The 20,905-nt window shown below is 32.4% G+C and overlaps 2 protein-coding genes across 3 annotated transcripts; both read left to right on the top strand.

Moving 5' to 3' along the window:
- The first annotated feature begins 2,818 nt into the window (after positions 1 to 2,818).
- Positions 2,819 to 7,254, top strand: LOC110687374. 2 transcript variants are annotated; one of them, XM_021864019.1, is made up of 3 exons: positions 2,819 to 3,007; positions 3,218 to 3,338; positions 5,068 to 7,254. In XM_021864019.1, the coding sequence occupies exon 3, from the start codon at positions 6,145 to 6,147 to the stop codon at positions 6,751 to 6,753; it is 609 nt and encodes a 202-aa protein (XP_021719711.1). In that variant the 5' UTR covers positions 2,819 to 3,007; positions 3,218 to 3,338; positions 5,068 to 6,144; the 3' UTR covers positions 6,754 to 7,254. The 2 variants fall into 2 exon arrangements, with proteins under 2 accessions (XP_021719711.1, XP_021719712.1); XM_021864020.1 differs by having other exon boundaries at positions 6,104 to 7,254.
- A 2,980-nt stretch (positions 7,255 to 10,234) lies between these two features.
- On the top strand, positions 10,235 to 19,016 carry LOC110687376 (probable beta-1,3-galactosyltransferase 2). The gene is made up of 11 exons (XM_021864021.1): positions 10,235 to 10,654; positions 14,132 to 14,216; positions 15,212 to 15,273; positions 15,371 to 15,582; positions 15,691 to 15,754; positions 16,410 to 16,482; positions 16,574 to 16,694; positions 17,540 to 17,627; positions 17,710 to 17,835; positions 18,049 to 18,158; positions 18,297 to 19,016. The coding sequence occupies exons 1-11, from the start codon at positions 10,530 to 10,532 to the stop codon at positions 18,443 to 18,445; spliced, it is 1,215 nt and encodes a 404-aa protein (XP_021719713.1). The 5' UTR covers positions 10,235 to 10,529; the 3' UTR covers positions 18,446 to 19,016.
- The last annotated feature ends 1,889 nt before the right edge of the window (positions 19,017 to 20,905 follow it).

Raw genomic sequence — 20,905 nt, forward strand, 5'->3', positions numbered from 1 at the left:
GACATTCCTAATGGTTTTAGAGTACCTTTAATACTTGTATTATAAGTATAAGTTCATGTCTTAGTATAAGTTTTAAAACTATTATTTAGGTATATTACTTCATCCGTTTTTTATGAGTTGGCACTGTTTGACTTTTATTTGTAAAATGTATCAGCGAAAGAAATCTGAAATATATTTTTAATGCATGGTCTGTTTAATTCACCTTATTTTTATATATTTTTTTAATTTAAATACACAGTAGTAAGAGTTGTCAATTCGGATAATCGGATCGGATTAGGTGAGGTTGGGTCGGGTTATGTCAATTTTTAAAGTTGAGTCATGTTAAATTATTGTGTCTACTCGAATCGAATTTGAATCAGATGTTATTCGAGTTGGTTTTGGGTCTGATTGGGTTGAGTGTGATTTGAACACCTCTAAATACTAGTCACATAATAAGTGTAAGAGAACAAGTCCGTAATCAGTGCGATTAAACGTGGTGTAGTTGATGCCTACAGTTAGTCAATCGGATGGCAATATATTTAATTATAGTAAAATCATGAAAAATCTGGAAGTAGAAACATTAAAAAGCAGGCAGATGGATAGATAGAAATAGGTATTTATTGCTGACGCCGCATCAGCTGAGACTACTGCGCAGGAGAAAGAAAACTGAGATTATGGATAAGGTTTATTTAGTACTGAATCCAGTGAGTCTAGTGAACGCCTCATCACGCCAATCCCTCTTTTCCTTTCCTCCCAATCATAACGCCTTTGCCTACTGTTCATCTACTTTTTTTAATTATTATTTTTTTTAAAAAAAATAAATAAATAAATAATGGAAATTTCTTGCACTAGAGGGTTCATTAAGGAATTAATTGTTACGGTTTAGTGACCTATTTTGATTAGTTTAATTATTTGCCTACATGATATATATTGTGACTAATAATATTTTGTTATTATAAGTATACACACACATATATATAGTTGACTTTTAAGATATACACATTGAAACGATTTTAACAATTACGGAGTATATGATTATATTTACTTTTATGTGTAAACTACAAATATTGATCAAAGTGATTTATATAAATAGAGTAAAAATTAAATCGGGGTTCTTAAAAAAATTGAGGAAATACTTTATAAAATGGCAAAAGCTAACGAAAACTCGGGGGCGTTGGATAAGATACTCCCTCCGTTTTTTTAAGTGCCCCATTGGAGATTTTGGCACTATTCAAAACATACTTAGACCAATGTTTGTGAATTATATATACATAGGTATTGTAGGTACTTGTTGGAATCATCTCAATGAGTAGATTATTAATATCCAATTGTTATAATTTATAGTTGATAATTAATTAAAGATATTATTGGTTAAAGTTTTGGATCGGCATGCGTGAAATGTAACTATGGGACACTTAAAAAAAACAAAGGGGGTAACTAAAAATAAAAGGAAAATGCTATACATAGCCCTAAGAGTTACATATAAGGAACTAAAAATGGAAAAAACAAAAAAAATGTAACATTAATTACACTGATTTGCGCGTGATTTTGACATGTATTTCTAAATTAATACCATAGTAGGAGAAAGATATTAAATGCTTATTCATAGCCCTAATGATTACATATAGTATTACCCAAAATAAAAATAATGAATCAAAATGAACATTAGTTACATCCATTAGCGCGTAATTTTGACATGCATTTCTAAAATAATACGAAATACTAATTTAAAAAATATTTTAAATGCTTATCTAACGCACTGAGAACGTTCGTTAGCAAGACACTTGTAAAATTAAACAAGATGTGTCAACAATATTTGAGCCTCCATATGTCTATATCTTCCTTCTCTATCCTCCATTTGTCTTGACCTTCTTGGAACTTGAAGGGTAAATGAGTATGTGCATCTTTATTGATTCTTTCACTTTAAAATGAGCTTAAGATATCCCGTTTATTGAGATCAATATCTATTTTCTTTGTCCTCCTTTGTTTGTTCTATTGAAAAGGGTTACTTTTTAAACTTTTTGATTGAGATAATATGATGAGAGAGAAAAGTAGCGGAGTAAATGTATTGGTCGAAAAAAAAAAGGTAAAAAAAAGGAAAATGTGAACCCCTACCACCAAAAGTAAAGAACTAGTGCGTATTGAGCAAATTCAAAGACATGAGTTAAAATGAAAATAGGGTAAATATTAAGAAACAGGGAGAGCACAATTGGTTGTGTAAAAAAAAAAATATATAGTTTAGATAAATTGAGCAATGTTTGATGTGTTCAACTATAGAAATAAAAGTATAAGAGTCATTCAATTTGAGTTTGATTTTGTTTAATTCAATTCAAGACATTTGAGTTACAAGTCAATTAGCGTAAATTCAATATTGTTTAAACTAATACAACCAGTAAATTCGTATTCAAACCCACATTATTCATACTCTATTCGTCTCACTTTACTTGGATAAGTTCCTCAATCATCTCAATTATACACATCTAAGGAAGGATTTATTCTCAATATATAAAAAATTAAAAAATGAAGATTACAATAATACTATCTTTGTTTTTTTAAGTTGTCATGTTTTAAGACTTTAACACTATTCACACACTCCCCTTTGACCGCATTTTGTGTTTTATACGTAATGAAAAAATTAGTTATGTGAGATCTTGTTAAATTCATGACGATATATATTTTCAAAATATCAAATTTTTATAATTTTTGCTTATCATTAATTAAATATATGAATAGTTGAAATTCTACATTGTCAAATGTGACTAAAAAAACGTGTCAACTAAAAAAAACGGAGGAAGTAATAAATAATGGTGATGGATAGGGACACCCTAAAATAAGCAAATAACAGTCAATAATAATCTCACTTAGCTCTAAATTTATAATTTCCAGAGCTAGCTATGAAGTTGAGCTGAGATGAGACCACTCTCACTTCTCTTTAATTTATTTTGCACATTTTCTCTGTCCTCTGCTACTGCACTCTTACTCTTTTGAGCTGGCCATAATTTAAATTAAACTACAGTATTATTTTCAGGTAAAAATTGTACTAGAAACTGAGATTCTCTTCTTAAATCCCATCAATTTTTTTGCTTTTTTTGGGTTTCATTGGATCTAATTTAACCTCCCTTCTTTAAATTTAATTATTTTAGTGTTAAAATTTTAAAATTAAATCAAATAATTTGGTTAAAGTTTTTGTCTTTTTGCTCTGACTGTTGCTCTGAAAACTCTATCTTCTTCTTTGCAGGAATCAGGATTGATCAGGCAGCTTCTACTTCTCTTGGAATCCGTGGATTTTTTGGACCTATTCATTTACTTGAATGCCACGTATATCATCCTCGGAATTTCACATTTTTCTAATTAAAGTGGTGAGTTTCAGATCTTATAAGAGGTTTTTTTTTTTTTTTTTCTTTCTTTTCCTTCTTTAAGCCTTAGATAAACTCCTGAATTTGGAGCTGTGTTCGAGTATAAATCAGTTATATATTTTAATTGTACATTTTTTTTTTAATAACGTGTGTATTCGATACTCATACTAATTAGACGTCATTTATTAAAAATAAAAAGACATTATATAAACAAACTCGTAAATTTCTTTGATAACCTGTGTATTCAATACTTATACTAAATACACACCATGTAAACAAATATTCGTGAATTGTCTTTGATAACGTATATATTCGATACTCATACTAAATACACACCATGTAAACAAATACTCGTGAATTTCTTTGATTACATAGCGTCTAATTTGTCATAGATATAAATATAACCCTTGAACCACATATTTTCTTTATTCTTAATTGAAATATGGGAGTCATAAGTAAATTATAGATGATGTATTAAAAATTCAACATTAAAGTCAAAACGTGTTAACTTATGGCCTGTTCTGTTTAGCTTAATTTCAGTTTAGTTCAATTCAACTCCAATCAGTTCAGTTCAGGTTCAATCAGTTCATTTTAGTTCTTTTGCTAATTTATTTGTTTTATATGATTTAGCTAATGATATTGTAGTGACAATTTAGTTTAGGCATGCCTTTGGGCCGATCTTTTTAAGTTCATCTTTATGTCTAATGATATTGCTAATGATAATTAAAGCCAAATTTCATACTTTTTAGTATATATTACAACAACAACGACAATAATAATAATAATAATAATAATAATAATAATAATAATAATAATAATAATAATAATAATAATAATAATAATAATAATAATGGAAGTGCGTAGTTTTGGGTCTTTGTTTCCTTTTTTTTTATTTTTTATTTTTGGATATTTTCTTCGTTTTTTTTGGTTTGTTTTTGTTTCATATTTTTAAACAGCCAAACTATTACAGTAGATTAATTTCACAGGCATTAATTAACATGAAAAAAAAAACTATTAATGGATTGATTTTGAACTTCATTTTATTTTTCATAATTATTAGTGGATTAATATCATTACTAATCCATAGTAAAAAAATCATTAATCCACAGTCAAATATTTCAGTTCAGTTCAACCACAATCAATTCAGTTCAGTTTCAATCAGTTCACTTCACTTCAGCTGTTTTCAGTAAATTGAAACAGAGCCTTAAACTATAAAAAATGTGTACACCGTAGTCCATATTACTTACGAAACTTAAAAAGAAAATACAGGTAAATAAATTACTGAACAACTAATTTTCAGATATATTATGACTTAACATTAATATACTGTTGTTTTAATGGGGGGAAAAATCTTCTTTAACAGTTACCTAAATACCTAGGTAGCCCAATTTCATTGTTCCTCTTTTTGGAAGTTCACTTTGCATTAACTTCCCTAGGTTTTTGTTTGGAAGCATTTGCCAGCTAAAAGCCAACGGAAGATTCCTGGTTTTATTCCCTTTCACCAAAACAACCAATTATGACTACCTAGATTTCAATCAATTTAGCTCATATAGTTAATGTGATTTATGGAGTTACTTAATTTTGTAACAAACCCATTTCATTTTTTCTTGCATCAACCAAAAATGACCACCAAAAAAAAAATTGTAAATATATTATGTATATTTTAAAAAAAAAAAAAAAAAATCAAATATGATGGATATCATGATAATATGTTATATGTGGTCTTGGTTAGGGTTGTGCACCGGTCTAAAACTGGACCGGACTGGGACCAGAATGGACCGAAATCTGAAATCGCCTGTTTTGCTGACAAGGGATCGGATCGTAATCAACCGGTTAGGGTTCCGGTGTTTATTCCGGTCCGGTCCAGTTTTAGACTGGAATGGACCGGTTATATTCTTTTCTTTTCTTTTCTTTTTGCATTTTCATATCTTTATATATACATCATTTTTTAACGTCTTGTTTTTGTTTGCGTGCTTTCCTATTTTGCACCTAAAATTTATAAATTACAAGTTTTGTACCTAAATTTTTTAGAAATTTAAAATTTTCACCCAAAGATAAAAACAAATGCATTTTCTGGTCCATTCTGGTCCGGACCGAAAAACCGGAATCCAACGGTCTGGTCCGGTTCAATTCCGGTCCGATCTCGGTCCTTTTTAGCACACCCCTAGTCTTGGTCACTCACTTATAATATGTTACATTGCTAAATAAGAAAAAAAATATAACTTACATCATCACTCGCTAATTTGTAACTAATAGTACATATTTATGAATAATGTGATCATCTAACAAACCTAAAGTATTCCCCTTAAAGATATGTGACCGCTTTATAAGAGTAAGAGTTCACTAAAATCTTCAAATTAAGTTATTTTAAAATTAAATTAATCGGTATTTTCGTATATACCTCCGTAGTGTTTATAATATGCAATAAAGTGAACAACTTGTTTATTATACGAAGTATACAATAAAGTGAGTGAGTTCCCACCCATTTTATCTTTAATAAACCCACTTTATAAATCATCACAAGAAAAATACTTGCAACATAGAAGTTGTACTTGTAAGTTGTAACCCTTAACCCAAAAAAAAAAAAAAAAAAAAAAAAAAGAAAAGTCATTTTCTTTCCTATAAAGAGAGTGTATGAACTCTCATTTCTCATTAAACTTTACTTTCTGTTGCTCCTTTTTCAGTTTTTCCTCACACCCATTTCACCATTTATAATAAATTCCTTCAAATTTATTTAATTTAAATAATTTATGTTTATATTTCCACAGATTTAAATTCCCAAAAAAAAAAAAAAAAAAAAAAATTGGTCATGGCAGGAAGAAATGGCAGAAAATTTGCTAAAGATGAAGACTTTGAAGAAGGAGAAGTATGGAATGTTCTAGAAAGCAGAGAAAATTCAAGTCCAAAACTCAGAAAATCATTGAAAAATTCATCTTCTGCTACAAAAAAATTTACTGCTACTGCAAGAATGATACCCAAATCATCATCATCATCATCATGTGAGAAGATGTCATCAGCACCATTGGAGATTCCTGATTGGTCAAAAATTTATGGTGTGACATCAAAAAAGAAGAAGAATGGTGGTTCTGCATCATCATGGGTTGATTATAATGCTGTTAATCATCAAGGGTATTATGGTAATTGTCATGGTAATGATTATGGTCATGGTTATGGTTATGATGATGGTCCTGATGTGAATGATGATGGTGATGGGTATGTGTATGGTAATGATGGTAATGATGATGGTGATGATGATGATGATGACATGGTTCCACCACATGAGTATTTAGCAAAGAAGTTAGCAAGAAGTCAGATTTCATCTTTCTCTGTTTATGAAGGAATTGGAAGGACTCTTAAAGGAAGAGACCTTAGTAAAGTAAGAAATGCTATTTTAACTAAAACTGGTTTTTTAGAGTGAAAATTTTCATGGGTTAGTAGTTTTTTTATTTTAATTTTTATGGGTTAGTTTTTTAAAATTTTATTATTTATTATTATGTGCTGTGTGCATGGATTATCATGCAATGACATCAAGGAATCATAGGTTAAAAAAAGAGAGATTAAATTAGGATATAATTAAGAATTAATTGGTGCATTATCCAAGGAAGACATCATCAATTTTGTATAATTGGGGATAATGAAACAACATCAGCATGGGTTCATCATGAACAATATATGGATGTCATCTATTTGTTACATAAGGGGTCCCATGTAAGTTGTTTTCAATTTTTTAGTCCTTAAGTATGGTTGATTAGCTTGATTAAGTATGGTTAATTAGTTTTTTGTTTTCTTAGTTGGTGAGTTTTATCAGAGGAACTGCCTAATTTTGTGAAATTGTGTTTGGCAGTCCTCTGAAATTTTGTTAGGAGGAAGTTCAATGTTTAATTATATAATATGAGAGATTTTAATGTGACTAGTTTAATTTGTTGTTTCTAATCTTTTCTATGTTCTTGTTTTATGTATCTTTTGCTCTAGCCTATATCGTTGTTGTCCCACTTCAGTGTTGATTTAAGGCCTTTAAGCCTTTAGGGACATACAGGTGCATTTTACATTTTTCGAACTTCTCATGAATGAAACACTTGGCAATAGACTAATGACCAAATGACGTACTACATCCGTTATACTTCATAAATACTTATAATACCCAACAGTTGTTCATAATAGATTATATGATTTCATTTGATCAGATTTAGTTCAAATTAAATGAGTTGTATCAAATTGTATTTGAGGTGCACGCATAAAAGTTTGCTATTAAATAATTAAGTTATAATAAGTTTGATTAAATATTCATTGTATAATCATCTATTCACATACATTTTCGAGTCAAATTGGTTCATGTCAATATCGATTCTAGTCTGGATCATGATATCTACTAGTAAATGTCATACTTTAGTTTGCTTTAGCTAAAAATAGTTTCTAACGACCCTTGGCTAAGATAAACCATTTAAGGTATCTTGAATTAATGATGCTAGCCCGATTTGGATAACCCACCATTTCTTTCAATTAATTATGAATTTAGGAGTATAGAATTCAGGATATCGAGTTTAATGGGTGACAGATGTTTTCATTCCACTCAAAAAGAGAATTTCGATTCAAATTCAAAATTAGATGAAAAGCTATTGGATGTTGGTTCTCAAAGCAGGAAGCAATTGTAGGGTTTTGGTTAACGTGATAAAGCCTTGAAGTTTTCTTTTGATATTTGTTGGACTGTAGTACAAAAATAGTAACATAGTCCATATCATGCATGATCCATACCATGCATGATGCACATTCTAAAGTTAAAAGAAGAACCAACACCGGGATAATCTATGTGTAGTTCGTGTCGACAAGAACAATGACGGAAGATTAGGGTTCAACTCTATATCTAAGAATATATACTCTGTATATGTGAAAATTATATGTACTAAAGGAATCTTTGAACAAATAAAGTATATTTCATACATAAAGAAAAATATCGCCTAAACTATTCTCCCTCTTCTTATCTTGTCCAAATTGAACATGTGCAAAATGTGTATAGGCACAAACAAACATCTTAATCAACAAATTGAGAATTTGATTTTCTTTCACTAATTGAATTCAAACTTTTTTAATCGTATATTTTCACAATTTACGATCTCATAAACTATTACAGAATAATTCTATAAGTTTTAAGCTATGAAAGTTCCTAATAAGAGCATTAATTACTTTCTTTCTTCATTTCAAAATAATTTGAATGTACTCATGCTAATGCATGAGATATATGTATTAAACATAGAATATATGGTAATAATGTTATACTTCGTATGTAATATGTTAGTCGTATAATCTATCCCATCAAAGATGCTATATGGTGATATGCTACACGCCTACACTGTAACAACTCTAACAAGTAATAAGCCTAGGATGTATGGTAATATGCTACTCGTATAAAAGATTATCTGAAACGTATCTAAAGGTGTATTCTATAATTTAAACCAAATCAAAATTGCAAAATTTGCAAGCGTATTATGGATTTATGGGTTAAACCCAAAATTGGAAACGACTATTGGATCATTTAGCATAGCTCATCTATACACGAGGCCTTTTTTATCACTTTTGAAACCCAAAGCGTGAAAGTGCCTATACAATGGATCAGAAATTCAGCATCTTATCAAGAGCATGCAACTCTACACAAGCGAGCGCCGTGGCCTTATGGCTGGTAACCGCATATTATCGTACTCGCAAGTATCGAGAATAAATATAATATAGCCATGTGCGTCTTGATTTTATATTTGTAAATTTGCCACCTTTTTTATAATTTTAAATTTTATGAATTGATGATATCCAATGATAAATATTAAATTTAAAATGTTGCAATAAGAAAAAAAATTAAAAAAATAGATAAAGTCTATGAAAGGTGAGGCACGACATGGATTAGATAATTTTGGGCACAAAATGGGCCTCACGATGCCCATTGAGACCTCTCAGGAAACAACTCGATGTCTAACTTGAAAAATGTTCATATGTTAACTTTGAAGGCTATAAAACGTGAAATCAACCATATTTGGAGATTTCAAAATTTGGTGTCGAAAACTCAACTTATGTTAGGAGATGCATTTTGGGGTCATATAATGTTGTTCGAAATCATATACAACCCCCTAGTCGGTCTCATAAAGTCCCATGGTGACATTGAATTATTAAAAAAAAGCGTGTATGTAACTGACTAAATTGATAATTAAGAGGCATAATGAATGGTTTCAATGACCCAAATGGTCTCACGGGATCTCGTGGGATACATAAGAAACACATTATCATCTTTCCTTTTCACGCTTGAAAAAATCTAAAATTGTCCAAAATTAAATGTTATAACCTACGTATTTGGACTGTTAAAAACACTCATAATTTAGTCACAATAAGTTTAAGCTAGATAAGTTGAGGAGAACAAATCATGAGAATATTAAAATTAATTTAAAATCTCGGAAGCTCATGTAAAGAATGTTGGAAAAAAACAACTTTCAAACCAGAAAACTAGCTTAAGGGGCATTTAATTCACGTAATGACATGACTTTGAAATCAAGAATAAAGCTAAAGTGGTATGAGATTGGAACTTTATTATTAATACATTGTATTTGATTGTTATTTGCGAATGAAACCCACTTATTAGAAACAATAAGAAATCACACTTAATTTGAGAACTCTAGTCAACCAAACCGGACAAACTAAAGTTAAGTACTTAGGTATAGATCTCGAAACCTTACGAACTTGGTTCCATAAAATTCTCCAAACTCACAAAATTAGTTCAATACACCAAACCCAACCCAACCCAACTGACCAACCAATTTGGTATTTGAAGGATATGTAAGTCATAATACTGTTAAGACGTCATGTGGTTGGTGTTGTTGGTAGGGTATCCATTAATTCTTGATTTTGGATCTTAATCTCCCAATAATTGTGTTGTTGGGAAAAACAATGAAAATCCACAAGTAGAAAATACAAGTGTTAATTAAATACTCAAATATAACTCGTTTTGTTATAATACTGTAATATTATCTCGTATGAATTAGAGAGAGAAATTTTAGAAAAACACCACCAGACCAGATCATCAATTTGGTTGAGAACCAGTTTTGACTTCAGAAATACCAAATTATTTGCAGTGTCATAGTTTCACTAAAGTAAAGTTGCAATCTTTTTTCTTTGTTCTTTGTAAATGAGCTTAGTGAGAGAAAACCCAGAACAAAAATGTCGGTGAAAAATAGAGCTGGATTTGGTGGTAATGAATCATCTTCAAGGAATTTTTTACCAAGGAATTTTGTAATCTTGCTATGTATTGGTAGCTTTTGTGCTGGAATGTTCTTCACAGAAAGGTAACTTCTAATTTTTGTTCCTATATTTGTGATTATTTTTTCTGAGTTTAATTTATTGTGCATTTAATTAAAGTTTTAAATTTTATGATAAGCTTAATCTGGGAAAGGGTATTGAGATTTGATTTAAAATGGGGTTTTAAGTGATCAAGAATATAGGGGTTGCTTAATTTTTATTAGTCGATGAGTTGGAAATTTGGAATATTATGTGGAAATGTGTTGTGGATTGAGCAGAGATCATTGCAGTAGAAATTGTAATAATGTTGCTAATTGTGTGTGTTATTTTGAAGCAGAAGAGTTTCTGATCTAGTAGTAGGTAGATAACACTTTCTTAGTTAAAAAGTAGGATTTTGGGGAATATTGCAATTTGCGGGGAACCAAAAACCTAGGATCAATTAATGCTCCCTCTATCTTCAAACTGATGATTATTGAGCAATGATTAGAGAGAGTGTCAATGCCCCATTCCATGGAGGGAGATCATTGGCAAACCGGTCAAGGAGGTGTGCAAGTGAAATTTATCACCCTTTGCAAAGCTGAAGGAGTAGTTAAATTATGTCTACTGCTGCAGCACCCTGGAGGATTGCCAATTGAGATAGGTTTGCTATGGCTATTGACTCATTGGTGGATACCATGGGTTCTCCGAGGTTGTGTAAGGAGGCGCTATGGTGATTTCTTGCTTGAGAGTGGTTTGCTTGTTGGGTGGCTGAACTTGTAGGCGATGGAGATTGTATGATAAATGTGAATTAAGGCTGAGATGCCTTTTCTTTATGATCTCTTTCTCAATTGCTGTGTGCACAGGTTTAACAGTACTATCCTAATGTGATATCACTGGTACTATAATCTGGAAAGTTGAATCAACTAGAAGTGCATGAGGAAAACCTGCTTAAGAAAATCCTGTTCTAATGCTGCAGTTACTAGTTTATTGTTGACTTATTATTATGATAACTATTGGATTGGTCTGCTGTGATGTCAGCCCTTAAGGCAGTATAGGTGCCAACTTGCATCGCATATGCGTTACTTTAAATTTTTCTTGGGATGCTTCATGCATGGAGTATCTCAGCAGTCTTCAAACTTCATGTTGAATCTGTGTTTAAACTTTGAATATCTGGGCATTATTGGAAGTCAAGTTTCTGTTGAGAAGCGGTTGCAATGGCCTGAATATGTTTGCCGGTTCTGAAAGCTATAATATACAAATTAAGACCATTTCCGGAGATTTTGGGATATGGTGTCGAGAAAAATCAAGTGATGGTAAGGATGTTTCCTGGGGTCATATAATGTTGTTTGGAACCATATACAATAACATGAAAGGTCCTTGGTGTCCGTGAGTTAATGCAGAGAGATGTGTATGCAACTGGCTAATTGATAGTTAAGAGGCAACGTGGATGATTTCAACCACCCAAATGGCCTCTTGGGGTCTCGTGGGATATATGGGAAGCACCTCGTTCTCTTGTATTTTCCGGATCCGGGAAAGCTGAAAATTGTCCAAAATTGAAGGCTATAATCTACGCTTTCAGAGTTAGGTCAATTGACCAGATTGGTAAATAAAAAAGACCCCTAGCGACAATTTGGTAAAAAAAGCTAATCATATGCGACAATATGGTAAAAATAATAAACTCCGGCGACATTTAGACCAAAAAATCTATTTTTTTCCGACAAACTCTTTAAAAATCCTAACTTAATTTGTTTTTGTGTTTTTATATTTATTTTTCCCATTTAAAATTTCGAATTAATATGTCATCCCTTTTTATTTCCAACCCCCTTTAAAATTTTTTTTGTTAATAAGGGGTATGAAACTTAGTGAAAATTGATACTTAACATTTTTTTTCTTCAAATTATAATTTCCATAAAAAGGGTTGGTAAAAAAACAAAAAAAACAAACTAAATTAAGCATTCGCGAGTAATTTATCGGAAATTGTTGTATTTTTTGGGTTAATTGTGGCCTGAGATTATTTTATTTATCAATTTGTCGCTTTAGGTTAGCTTTTTTTACCAAATTGTCGCCAGAGTTAAGGTTTTTTACCAAATTGTCGCTAAGGGTCTTTTTTCATTTACCAATCTGGTCAATTGGTCAGAGTTTCAGACCAATTTTTGGATTTTTTTTCCAAAATTGAAGTGGATGTGGGGTTGTCCGCTATAGTCATAATATGTTTGGAACCACAGAAAGCCTACCAATAGGTCTATATAGCCCCGAGAATGATAAATATCTCACTCTATTTTTTATATCTCCATAATAATAAATGATAAATTCTTATTGGCAACCTTGTGTTGGCTGAGTATATAGGGTAACCACTAACCAGGGAAACAGGCTATGCTTTCTAATGATCTGTATTTATTCTTATTCTACAAATTCACATTAATGATTGATTTTGGTTATTTTTTCTGCTAAGTATGCTTGTGTAAGATCATCTAAGGTCGATTGATTTTATTATAGCACAAGATTACATATTGAACAACACAAAATCATACGAGTATTGAAAATTCATGTTATTACATGAAATCTCAACCCATATGGCTCTATATCAATGTTCTTTAAACGATTTTGTGTTTTCATTTGTGCAATATTGTGCCTGAATATATAATTAACCCTTACTTTACCTTAATAGAGTATTCAATAGAAAAATTAACCAAAAATTTATCATCATTGTCATGGTGTAGAATATGCATTAATACAGGGTCCTTTAAAAAAAAAACATATATTTTTTTTTCCTTCGTGACTGTATAATCAACCAAAATACAGGGCTACAATGACAATTTAACTAAAATTTTGTTGCTTTGTATCTGAGTTTAACATTGAGCATCACATTCTCATGTTTCAAGTGCCCACAACCACAAGCATCATTCTCTGGAGTAAAAACACAGGCAAAAGTTTGATTAGATTCCAAATCGTTTCTATCTTTCTTGATGCATGTCAATTACTATGATTCCAACTGTCCTTTCACTGTTAAAGCTCTCATCATTTTGGTACCGTCACTAATCTACTCACTCATAGGCTGCTTGGATTTGTAAAAGCAAAAGGGTGAACCTTTTCAGCTAGCACATCATTTTTGTTGGTCAATAGTCCAAGCAAGTTCCTTCATTGTTAGTACTTGTAGTTATACTAGTTCTAAGAGTGATTACACTAGTACAATGCTTTGGTGAATGATACCAAGAGACTCATGTAAAATGGGTTTGTTAAATGCACACTGCCTTAACCTACAATTGTGAAAGAGGTTTGTGATAAACCTACATGTGATTTTAGTTGAATGGTTATGCCTGATTTAAGGGCTAAGGAATATTTAGTTTCATGTGGTTGAAGCATATGCATCTATTATTATATAATTATGAGTATAAAAATAAAATTCAACAATTAGCTCAATAGTTGCCTTTACAGTTTCTGGCATTGAACTTTTAGTAGTTTCTTGTACATTTTTGTAGAGCTGTTGTGGTGAATTTAACTATTCTTGTGATGTATGTTCCCTAACAACATCATTCATGTCCCAGGATGTGGATGATGCCTGATGAAAAAGATACTGTGAATACAAGGAGCAGAGGTGAAGGCATACGGACAATACAAGAGCAGAAACAGGTGTCTATCCTCTTAGGATACTATCTTCCAGCCCCAATTCAAATATATGGATGAAATTTGATTTTGAAATCTTCATGCTGATAGATCTCACCTATTCTTCTAGCACTGCCACTAGAAAACTAGACCTTTTCCCTGTTCCACTGACTAATTCACAGAGCTTTGGCTATCCTGTTTTGCAGAAAAGTTCAGTCATACCTTGGCTCTTGTAAACTATTGAGCTCTTTCATGTGTGGCTTAGACTTGAACTGATTTATTTAGTAATAGTTCAGCTTATTTTAATTATCAGTTCAATGATGACTTGCCTTTGATGTTATATAAAGCGCATATCTCTAAAGCATTATCCAGATATGCTGTGAAGGTGTTTGAATTCATATGCAATCACCTTAGCTGCACAATATCTAAACAAACACTTAATATATTAGTATGGCATCATAAACTATTCTCCTTATTAAACTATGAATGACTCATGCTCATATTCTATGTTACATGGACTCGGAAACGGGTGTCGGATATAGACACACGTCCAAGTGTCCGATCCGGGGACACGTCAATACGTCACTTAAATTTATATAAATAAATTATATATTATAAAAGCTTTAAATTTTTCATTACGTCCACTCCTAATTTTTATAATCTTAAAATTCTTTCCTCAGTAAATTATCCTAATAAATGGCAATCTTCTTCCCTTTATTAATGGTGGTCTTCGAACAAGATGTGTTTTTCTTTCATGATTCTCTTCTTTTTTCCTCTCCACTCTTAATGGAAGTGTTCGAGTGCATAGTGAAGGGTCGGACACGTGTCCCGTGTCCGTGTCATGTCGTGTCGTGTCAACACGGACACTTCATGATTTTAGCAGTGTCCGATTAACATAGCTCATATTACAATTTTCACTTGTCTAGTTTCAAGTAATACTTGCCTCTTTATTCCAAGCTTATCCTTCTTAATATGTAAATTACCATCACATCTAACCCTACATTTCCCATCACAATATGAAGGTTTTTCGGCATGAATCTAATCATGTCCCTAGGGAATCCTTGGTGAAAGGCAACAGCATACAGTAAGCTCTCTAATGCTTGAATAATGTTTTCACTTATGCACCTTTAGTTTTGCTCATAACTCGCGTGTAATGAGCTGGATGACTTATTCTGATACAGTTCATTGGATAAAACAATTTCAAAACTTGAGGAAGAATTAGCTGCTGCAAGAGCAGCACAGGAGTCAATAATGAACGGATCTCCTGTAACAGAGAGCTTGAGGATTGCTGACTTAACTTCTAAACGAAAATATTTGATGGTCATAGGAATTAACACTGCTTTTAATAGCCGGAAACGAAGAGATTCAGTTCGTGCAACTTGGATGCCACAAGGTGCGTACAATAAACTTGTGGTTGGGCATTCATTTTGTAATATTTCTTCTTTTCTTCTATAAGCATGGTTTCCAATGTTGATATGTGGATCTTTTTTGTAATATAAAGGTGACAAAAGAAAGAAGTTAGAAGAAGAAAAGGGCATTGTTATACGATTTGTTATTGGCCACAGGTAAAAATCTGTTAGGTTATGCAGTTTAAAGAATAAATGTTATGCTGTACCTTCATATTTTTTCTTCACTTCCCCCACCATGGACTTTTATTCCCAAGAAGGTTGATCAATGTACAAGAAGTGGTTAGCCGTTGGCTTTGTTTGTAAATGCGTACAGATTTTAGCACTTGCAGGAACACCAGCTGGTGGTGAAGTGTTTTTTTAACTAGTCTCAGGGTGGAGCCGAAAATATATCTTTGAAATGGCCATATTTTGACGCCATTAGACACCCCCCAATCCACTTCAATTTTGGAATTATTTTGTCTAAAAGCATGGATTATAGTCTTCAGTTTGGAGAATTTTCAACTTTTCCGCGTCTGGAAAGGAAAGAAGATGAGGTGCTTCCCATTGACCCCACAAGACCCTGGGAGACCACTTGGGTGGTTGGAACCATACGCTTTGCCTCTTACTGTCAATTTAACGGGTTACAAACACGCTATCCTTCATTGACTCAAGGTCACCTCAGGCCTTTATAATGTTATGTTTTCGTAATCTGATGCTAACCTTGGCTGGTTTTTCCTTCTGTTTTTCTCAAAAGATTAATCTATGAGAGATTCTTTTGTATAAGAACAATTGTACAAAAAATGTAACTGTGTGAAACATCTTTTGTCATCAGTTCAACATCTGGTGGCATTCTTGATAAGGCAATCGAAGCAGAGGATAACAAACATGGAGACTTTTTGAGATTGGTGAGCTCTGTTTCCTTTTTAATCTTAACTGTGATACATGAAACAACTATTATCTTTCATCTTTTAAAATGTACATTCGTACTATAAGCAGGAACATGTAGAGGGCTATTTGGAACTCTCAGCCAAGACAAGGACATACTTTTCCACCGCTGTTGGCCTGTGGGATGCTGACTTTTATGTAAAAGTAGATGACGATGTTCATGTTAATCTAGGTAAAGAGTTTCTCAATTACTTTCATTCTTTAAATCCCTTCCATAGGCTTTTTCAAGTGCCCACATTTTGAAGCCAATTTTTTTTACTAGTATTTAAAATCAACGCATGATGTAGCATCTAGCATGATGTGCTACTGCTAAGGGTTTTGCAACCATTTATAAATTTTAACTCTTTTTGTCTGGCTCTCATAGTAGTTTGTGCAGTTGAAGATGTTCATGAATAGAATAAATTTTATACAGGAACATAATAGAAGTTTCAGGCATTCTTGTCCAAGCATTCCCTATAAATTTTTTTACACAAAGAATTAATATACTTTGTGTAGTACTGACTGAAAGACCCAATGGCCTCTTCTTTAGTGTATTCTGAAAAGTAAATAAAGTGGAGTTCAAGGTAGCCTTTTATCTCTAGCTAAACATTTTGTGGCCATAACGATTAATTGTTTAGAGTTACAATGTTCAAACACAAGGATACTTTGTCGGCTGAAGGCAGCTACTGTAGTCTAAACAAATTTTGATGATGGACGTCTGTATATGGATTATTCTTACTGGGAAGATGTGAGAAAATTGTGCTTTGAATCTTAGTTTTTTATCGCTTCATGGTCACCATTTTTTTATACTTTGTAATGTATAGCTATATTCGATTGTTTTAGCTAGGTAGTAGAATTCATCTCATCCTCTTGACCTCTCAAAGGAAAGTCTTTTTAAATACAAGCATATTCTTATTTTCAATAAAGCAAGACAGTTTGTTCTCTATGATAATTTATCTGATAATTAAGTTCTCATAGCAACAGGTTCATGCGTCTATACTTTGAGGTTGTGTTTTTACCTAGATTTTGTTGATGCAGGCACATTAGGGAAGATTTTATCCAGCCATCGCTTGAAGCCTAGAGTATATGTAGGTTGCATGAAGTCTGGTCCAATCCTTGCTAAAAAGTAATTTGAGTTTTCCGTCATTTTTGATCTACTATAAGGGACCATTTATTTATAGCTCCTAATGGCTGCTTATCATGAACAGGGGAGTGAGATATCAAGAACCAGAGCATTGGAAATTTGGTGGAGAGGGAAACAAGTATTTCCGACATGCTACAGGACAGCTATATGCTATTTCAAATGACTTGGCAACCTATATAGCCATCAACAAGTAAATCCACAACTTTTAGCATCTTTGTGAGTCGTCATTTTATATTTTGAATGATTTGGCTACCCGCCAAGTCCACAACTGCTAGCTATATGATATGCTAACTCTAATGTGTTTGGACCATAATTACTTGAAAGAATGGACACCTCAACAGAACAATGTTTCTTTTCCTAATTAGTAATGTGATTTGTTTTGGTGATGTTTATGATTTGCCAGACATCTGCTGCACAAATATGCGAATGAAGATGTTTCTTTAGGATCATGGCTTATTGGTCTGGATGTAACACATGTTGATGACAAGAATCTATGTTGTGGTACTCCCCCAGGTAGGATTCTTTCCATAATTTTATTATTTTGTCCTTATTGTATCACTACAGATTGTGAATGTAATCTTGGTCTCCTCCTGATAGATAAAGAAGATAACAACCTCACTTTATTATTTTGTCCTTATTGTATCACTACAGATTGTGAATGGAAAGCTCAGGCAGGAAATGTTTGTGGTGCTTCATTCGACTGGATCTGCAGTGGCATTTGCCGTTCTGATGAAAGGATTCACGAAGTTCACCAGCGTTGTGGGGAAAGTGAGGATGAACTATGGAAAGCCACTTTTTGAAAATCTCAGGCACAAGCTCTTTAGAATATAGCAGTGGTATCATACTTTTCTACTTTGCCTATGTATATGAAACACATATAGAGCAATTTTGTGTAAACACGTCCTGCATGTGAGATAAAAATACTAGTGGTTGGGTTAAAGGAAAACTTATATTGGTGGTGCTCCATTTTGAATGAGTGAGGAAGCGACAAGCAGCATTTTGGGGAGGCAATAAGGACTTTCTAAGCTATTGTTCAACTGGTTAGAGAACCAATATTGAGAGTTTCTCTACCATGAATTGCCCTTTTGTTTTCGTTCAGCTCGGATCAGTTAGCATGTTAGAATTTTTTCTTTGTACATGTATTATATCAAGAGAGTTTTGGATGGTTGTCTTGTGTAAGTAGGTGTGTTGTATGAGATGTTGTCTCAGGTTGATTTATTCTTTCTCCACCTTGTTATATGACCTCCTCTGCTCTGTCGATTTTGGTAAAGTATGTTGGAGATCAGACTGTACTATAGAAAGAATTTGTAAACTGTTTGTATCTTTTGTACTTTTTTGTACACATCAAAGGAAAAAGGCAATTCTCTATTCCATGCAATTAAGATCAGCAGCTCAACACCAAACCTTTTATGTTTTTACTTCCTGTTCCAGTTGAGATGGTGATGCTTCTATTAGGACCTACCTGTTAAAACATGCATCCTCCAGGAGTGATTTTAGCACTCGCTGTTCGATAGACGGGAATAAATAATGTTTATGGAAATATGTTAGTGATTAGCATTGCAAGGGAAACCTCAAACAGCTATCTTTGATAATACAATTTCATCTCCAATATGAATGTATTATTTTCATAAGTTTCCATTTCAATCAAAGCATCTAAAAGAATCTCTCAAACTCAATCATTGTTGAAGATATTTCAAGCTTTATTTCTCTTTATTCCAACACTCTCCTCAACTTTGAAGTTTCTAGTATAATTTCTATCCCTTATACTTGTAACGAGTGTTAATGAAACTTAGAAGAAGACCGCAATCCATTGCCATTACCACCTCTTAGAAATACTGTTAAGGGCTTATCTCAACATTCTTGATTGACATATATTAAATCAAATAAATGCCAATTTTAACGACTTTCTATTCTAGTAAAGTTAAAGTAAAGATACTTTCTTACCTATACCTTATCTTTGGGGGAGACTTTAGCTTTCCAAGAGTTTATATTAACATAACAAATAACTCTCTCTCTCTCTCATTCACTCCTTTATAAAACATGCTTAGATTGAGCATTATGCAAACAAGATAAAGATAAAGAGCACTATGCACTCTATCTGTCTCAATTTAATCGTCACACTTCTTTTTATGATATCATTTAAAGTTAGGGTCTCACACCTCTTTTTCTGTACTATCTCCCATCACATCTACTTTGTGATTGAATTTATACATAGAGTATTTAATAAACCAACAAACAACTTATCACACAAGATTATGTGTAACTCTTAATGTGACAATTAAATTGAATGAGAGTAAAATATTGAAATGAGGGAGAAAAGGACTATTACCTTCATTTCGGGTTATGCATCACCCTAACTAATGTGATGGTGGGTAACTAATACTCCCGAACATATTCCTCAATCCTCATTCCTATACAATCATTACCTTTTACAACCACTTTTTACGTGTTCACTTTTATACATGATTATTTTTTCTACAACCATTATGTCTTCACTTTTAATAAATGTTACATTACCCTCATTCTAACCATGCTAAATCCTCTTTTGAATTGACATTTTAAAGTAATTTGGGACCTATTGGTTGTCCTTCCCCAAGATATACATTTAGGGACAAAAAATCACCTATCTTCTCTTTCACCACATTAGTAATAAGTGTCCAAAGAGAGAAATAAAGGATCAACCCATTTCCAATTTACATAGAAACATCTATCAACCAAAGTTGGGTCCACAAGTAAGACTTGAGCTCAATATGACGGACATAGCTTTTATAGTCCTTTACCAAATTTACTTCTAAAACAGTGAGTACTAGTTATCCATTGAATTCATCTTATTAGGATTTTTGTCAAAGTCATGATAGTATACTCATTTCTAACTGCTCTTACATGGCCAGTGAACAACAACAGAAGATTGTACTTAAACCGAATTTAAACTCAATTCACCTCCTTATTTTATGTTATGGTTGTCAAATAAAAAAAAAAAAAAAAATCAAACCCAATGCGTGTACGTGTTAGTGACATACTTCAATCGTACTCCCTCCGGTGACTAATGTAAACATATTTGAGAAAGGAATTTTTGGATGTTATGGAGTGAATTCGATCATTTATTTTAACAACATCGGAAATCTTAAGGGATTTTGGACTCTTTCTTAGTAGGGTTAAAAGGAGGCTGAGAGCAAATAAGTATGAATACATATGATACACACCGTTTGATGGCTAAACATAAGTTAGATGGCTAAACATGTACATTAACCACACAATTA

This window comes from Chenopodium quinoa, unplaced genomic scaffold (genome assembly GCF_001683475.1).
Source record: "Chenopodium quinoa cultivar QQ74 unplaced genomic scaffold, ASM168347v1, whole genome shotgun sequence".
In the NCBI taxonomy this organism is placed as follows: Eukaryota; Viridiplantae; Streptophyta; class Magnoliopsida; order Caryophyllales; family Amaranthaceae; genus Chenopodium; species Chenopodium quinoa.

What these genes read in the sequence shown, in the direction of transcription:
- LOC110687374 (XM_021864019.1), top strand. Translation starts at nt 6,145, where the DNA reads ATGGCAGGAAGAAATGGCAGAAAATTTGCTAAAGATGAAGACTTTGAA.
- LOC110687376 (XM_021864021.1), top strand. Translation starts at nt 10,530, where the DNA reads ATGTCGGTGAAAAATAGAGCTGGATTTGGTGGTAATGAATCATCTTCA. An exon ending in GTGAAAGGCAACAGCATACA is followed by an intron (nt 15,274 to 15,370) that starts GTAAGCTCTCTA and finishes ATTCTGATACAG; the next exon opens with TTCATTGGATAAAACAATTT. An exon ending in TGCAACTTGGATGCCACAAG is followed by an intron (nt 15,583 to 15,690) that starts GTGCGTACAATA and finishes TGTAATATAAAG; the next exon opens with GTGACAAAAGAAAGAAGTTA.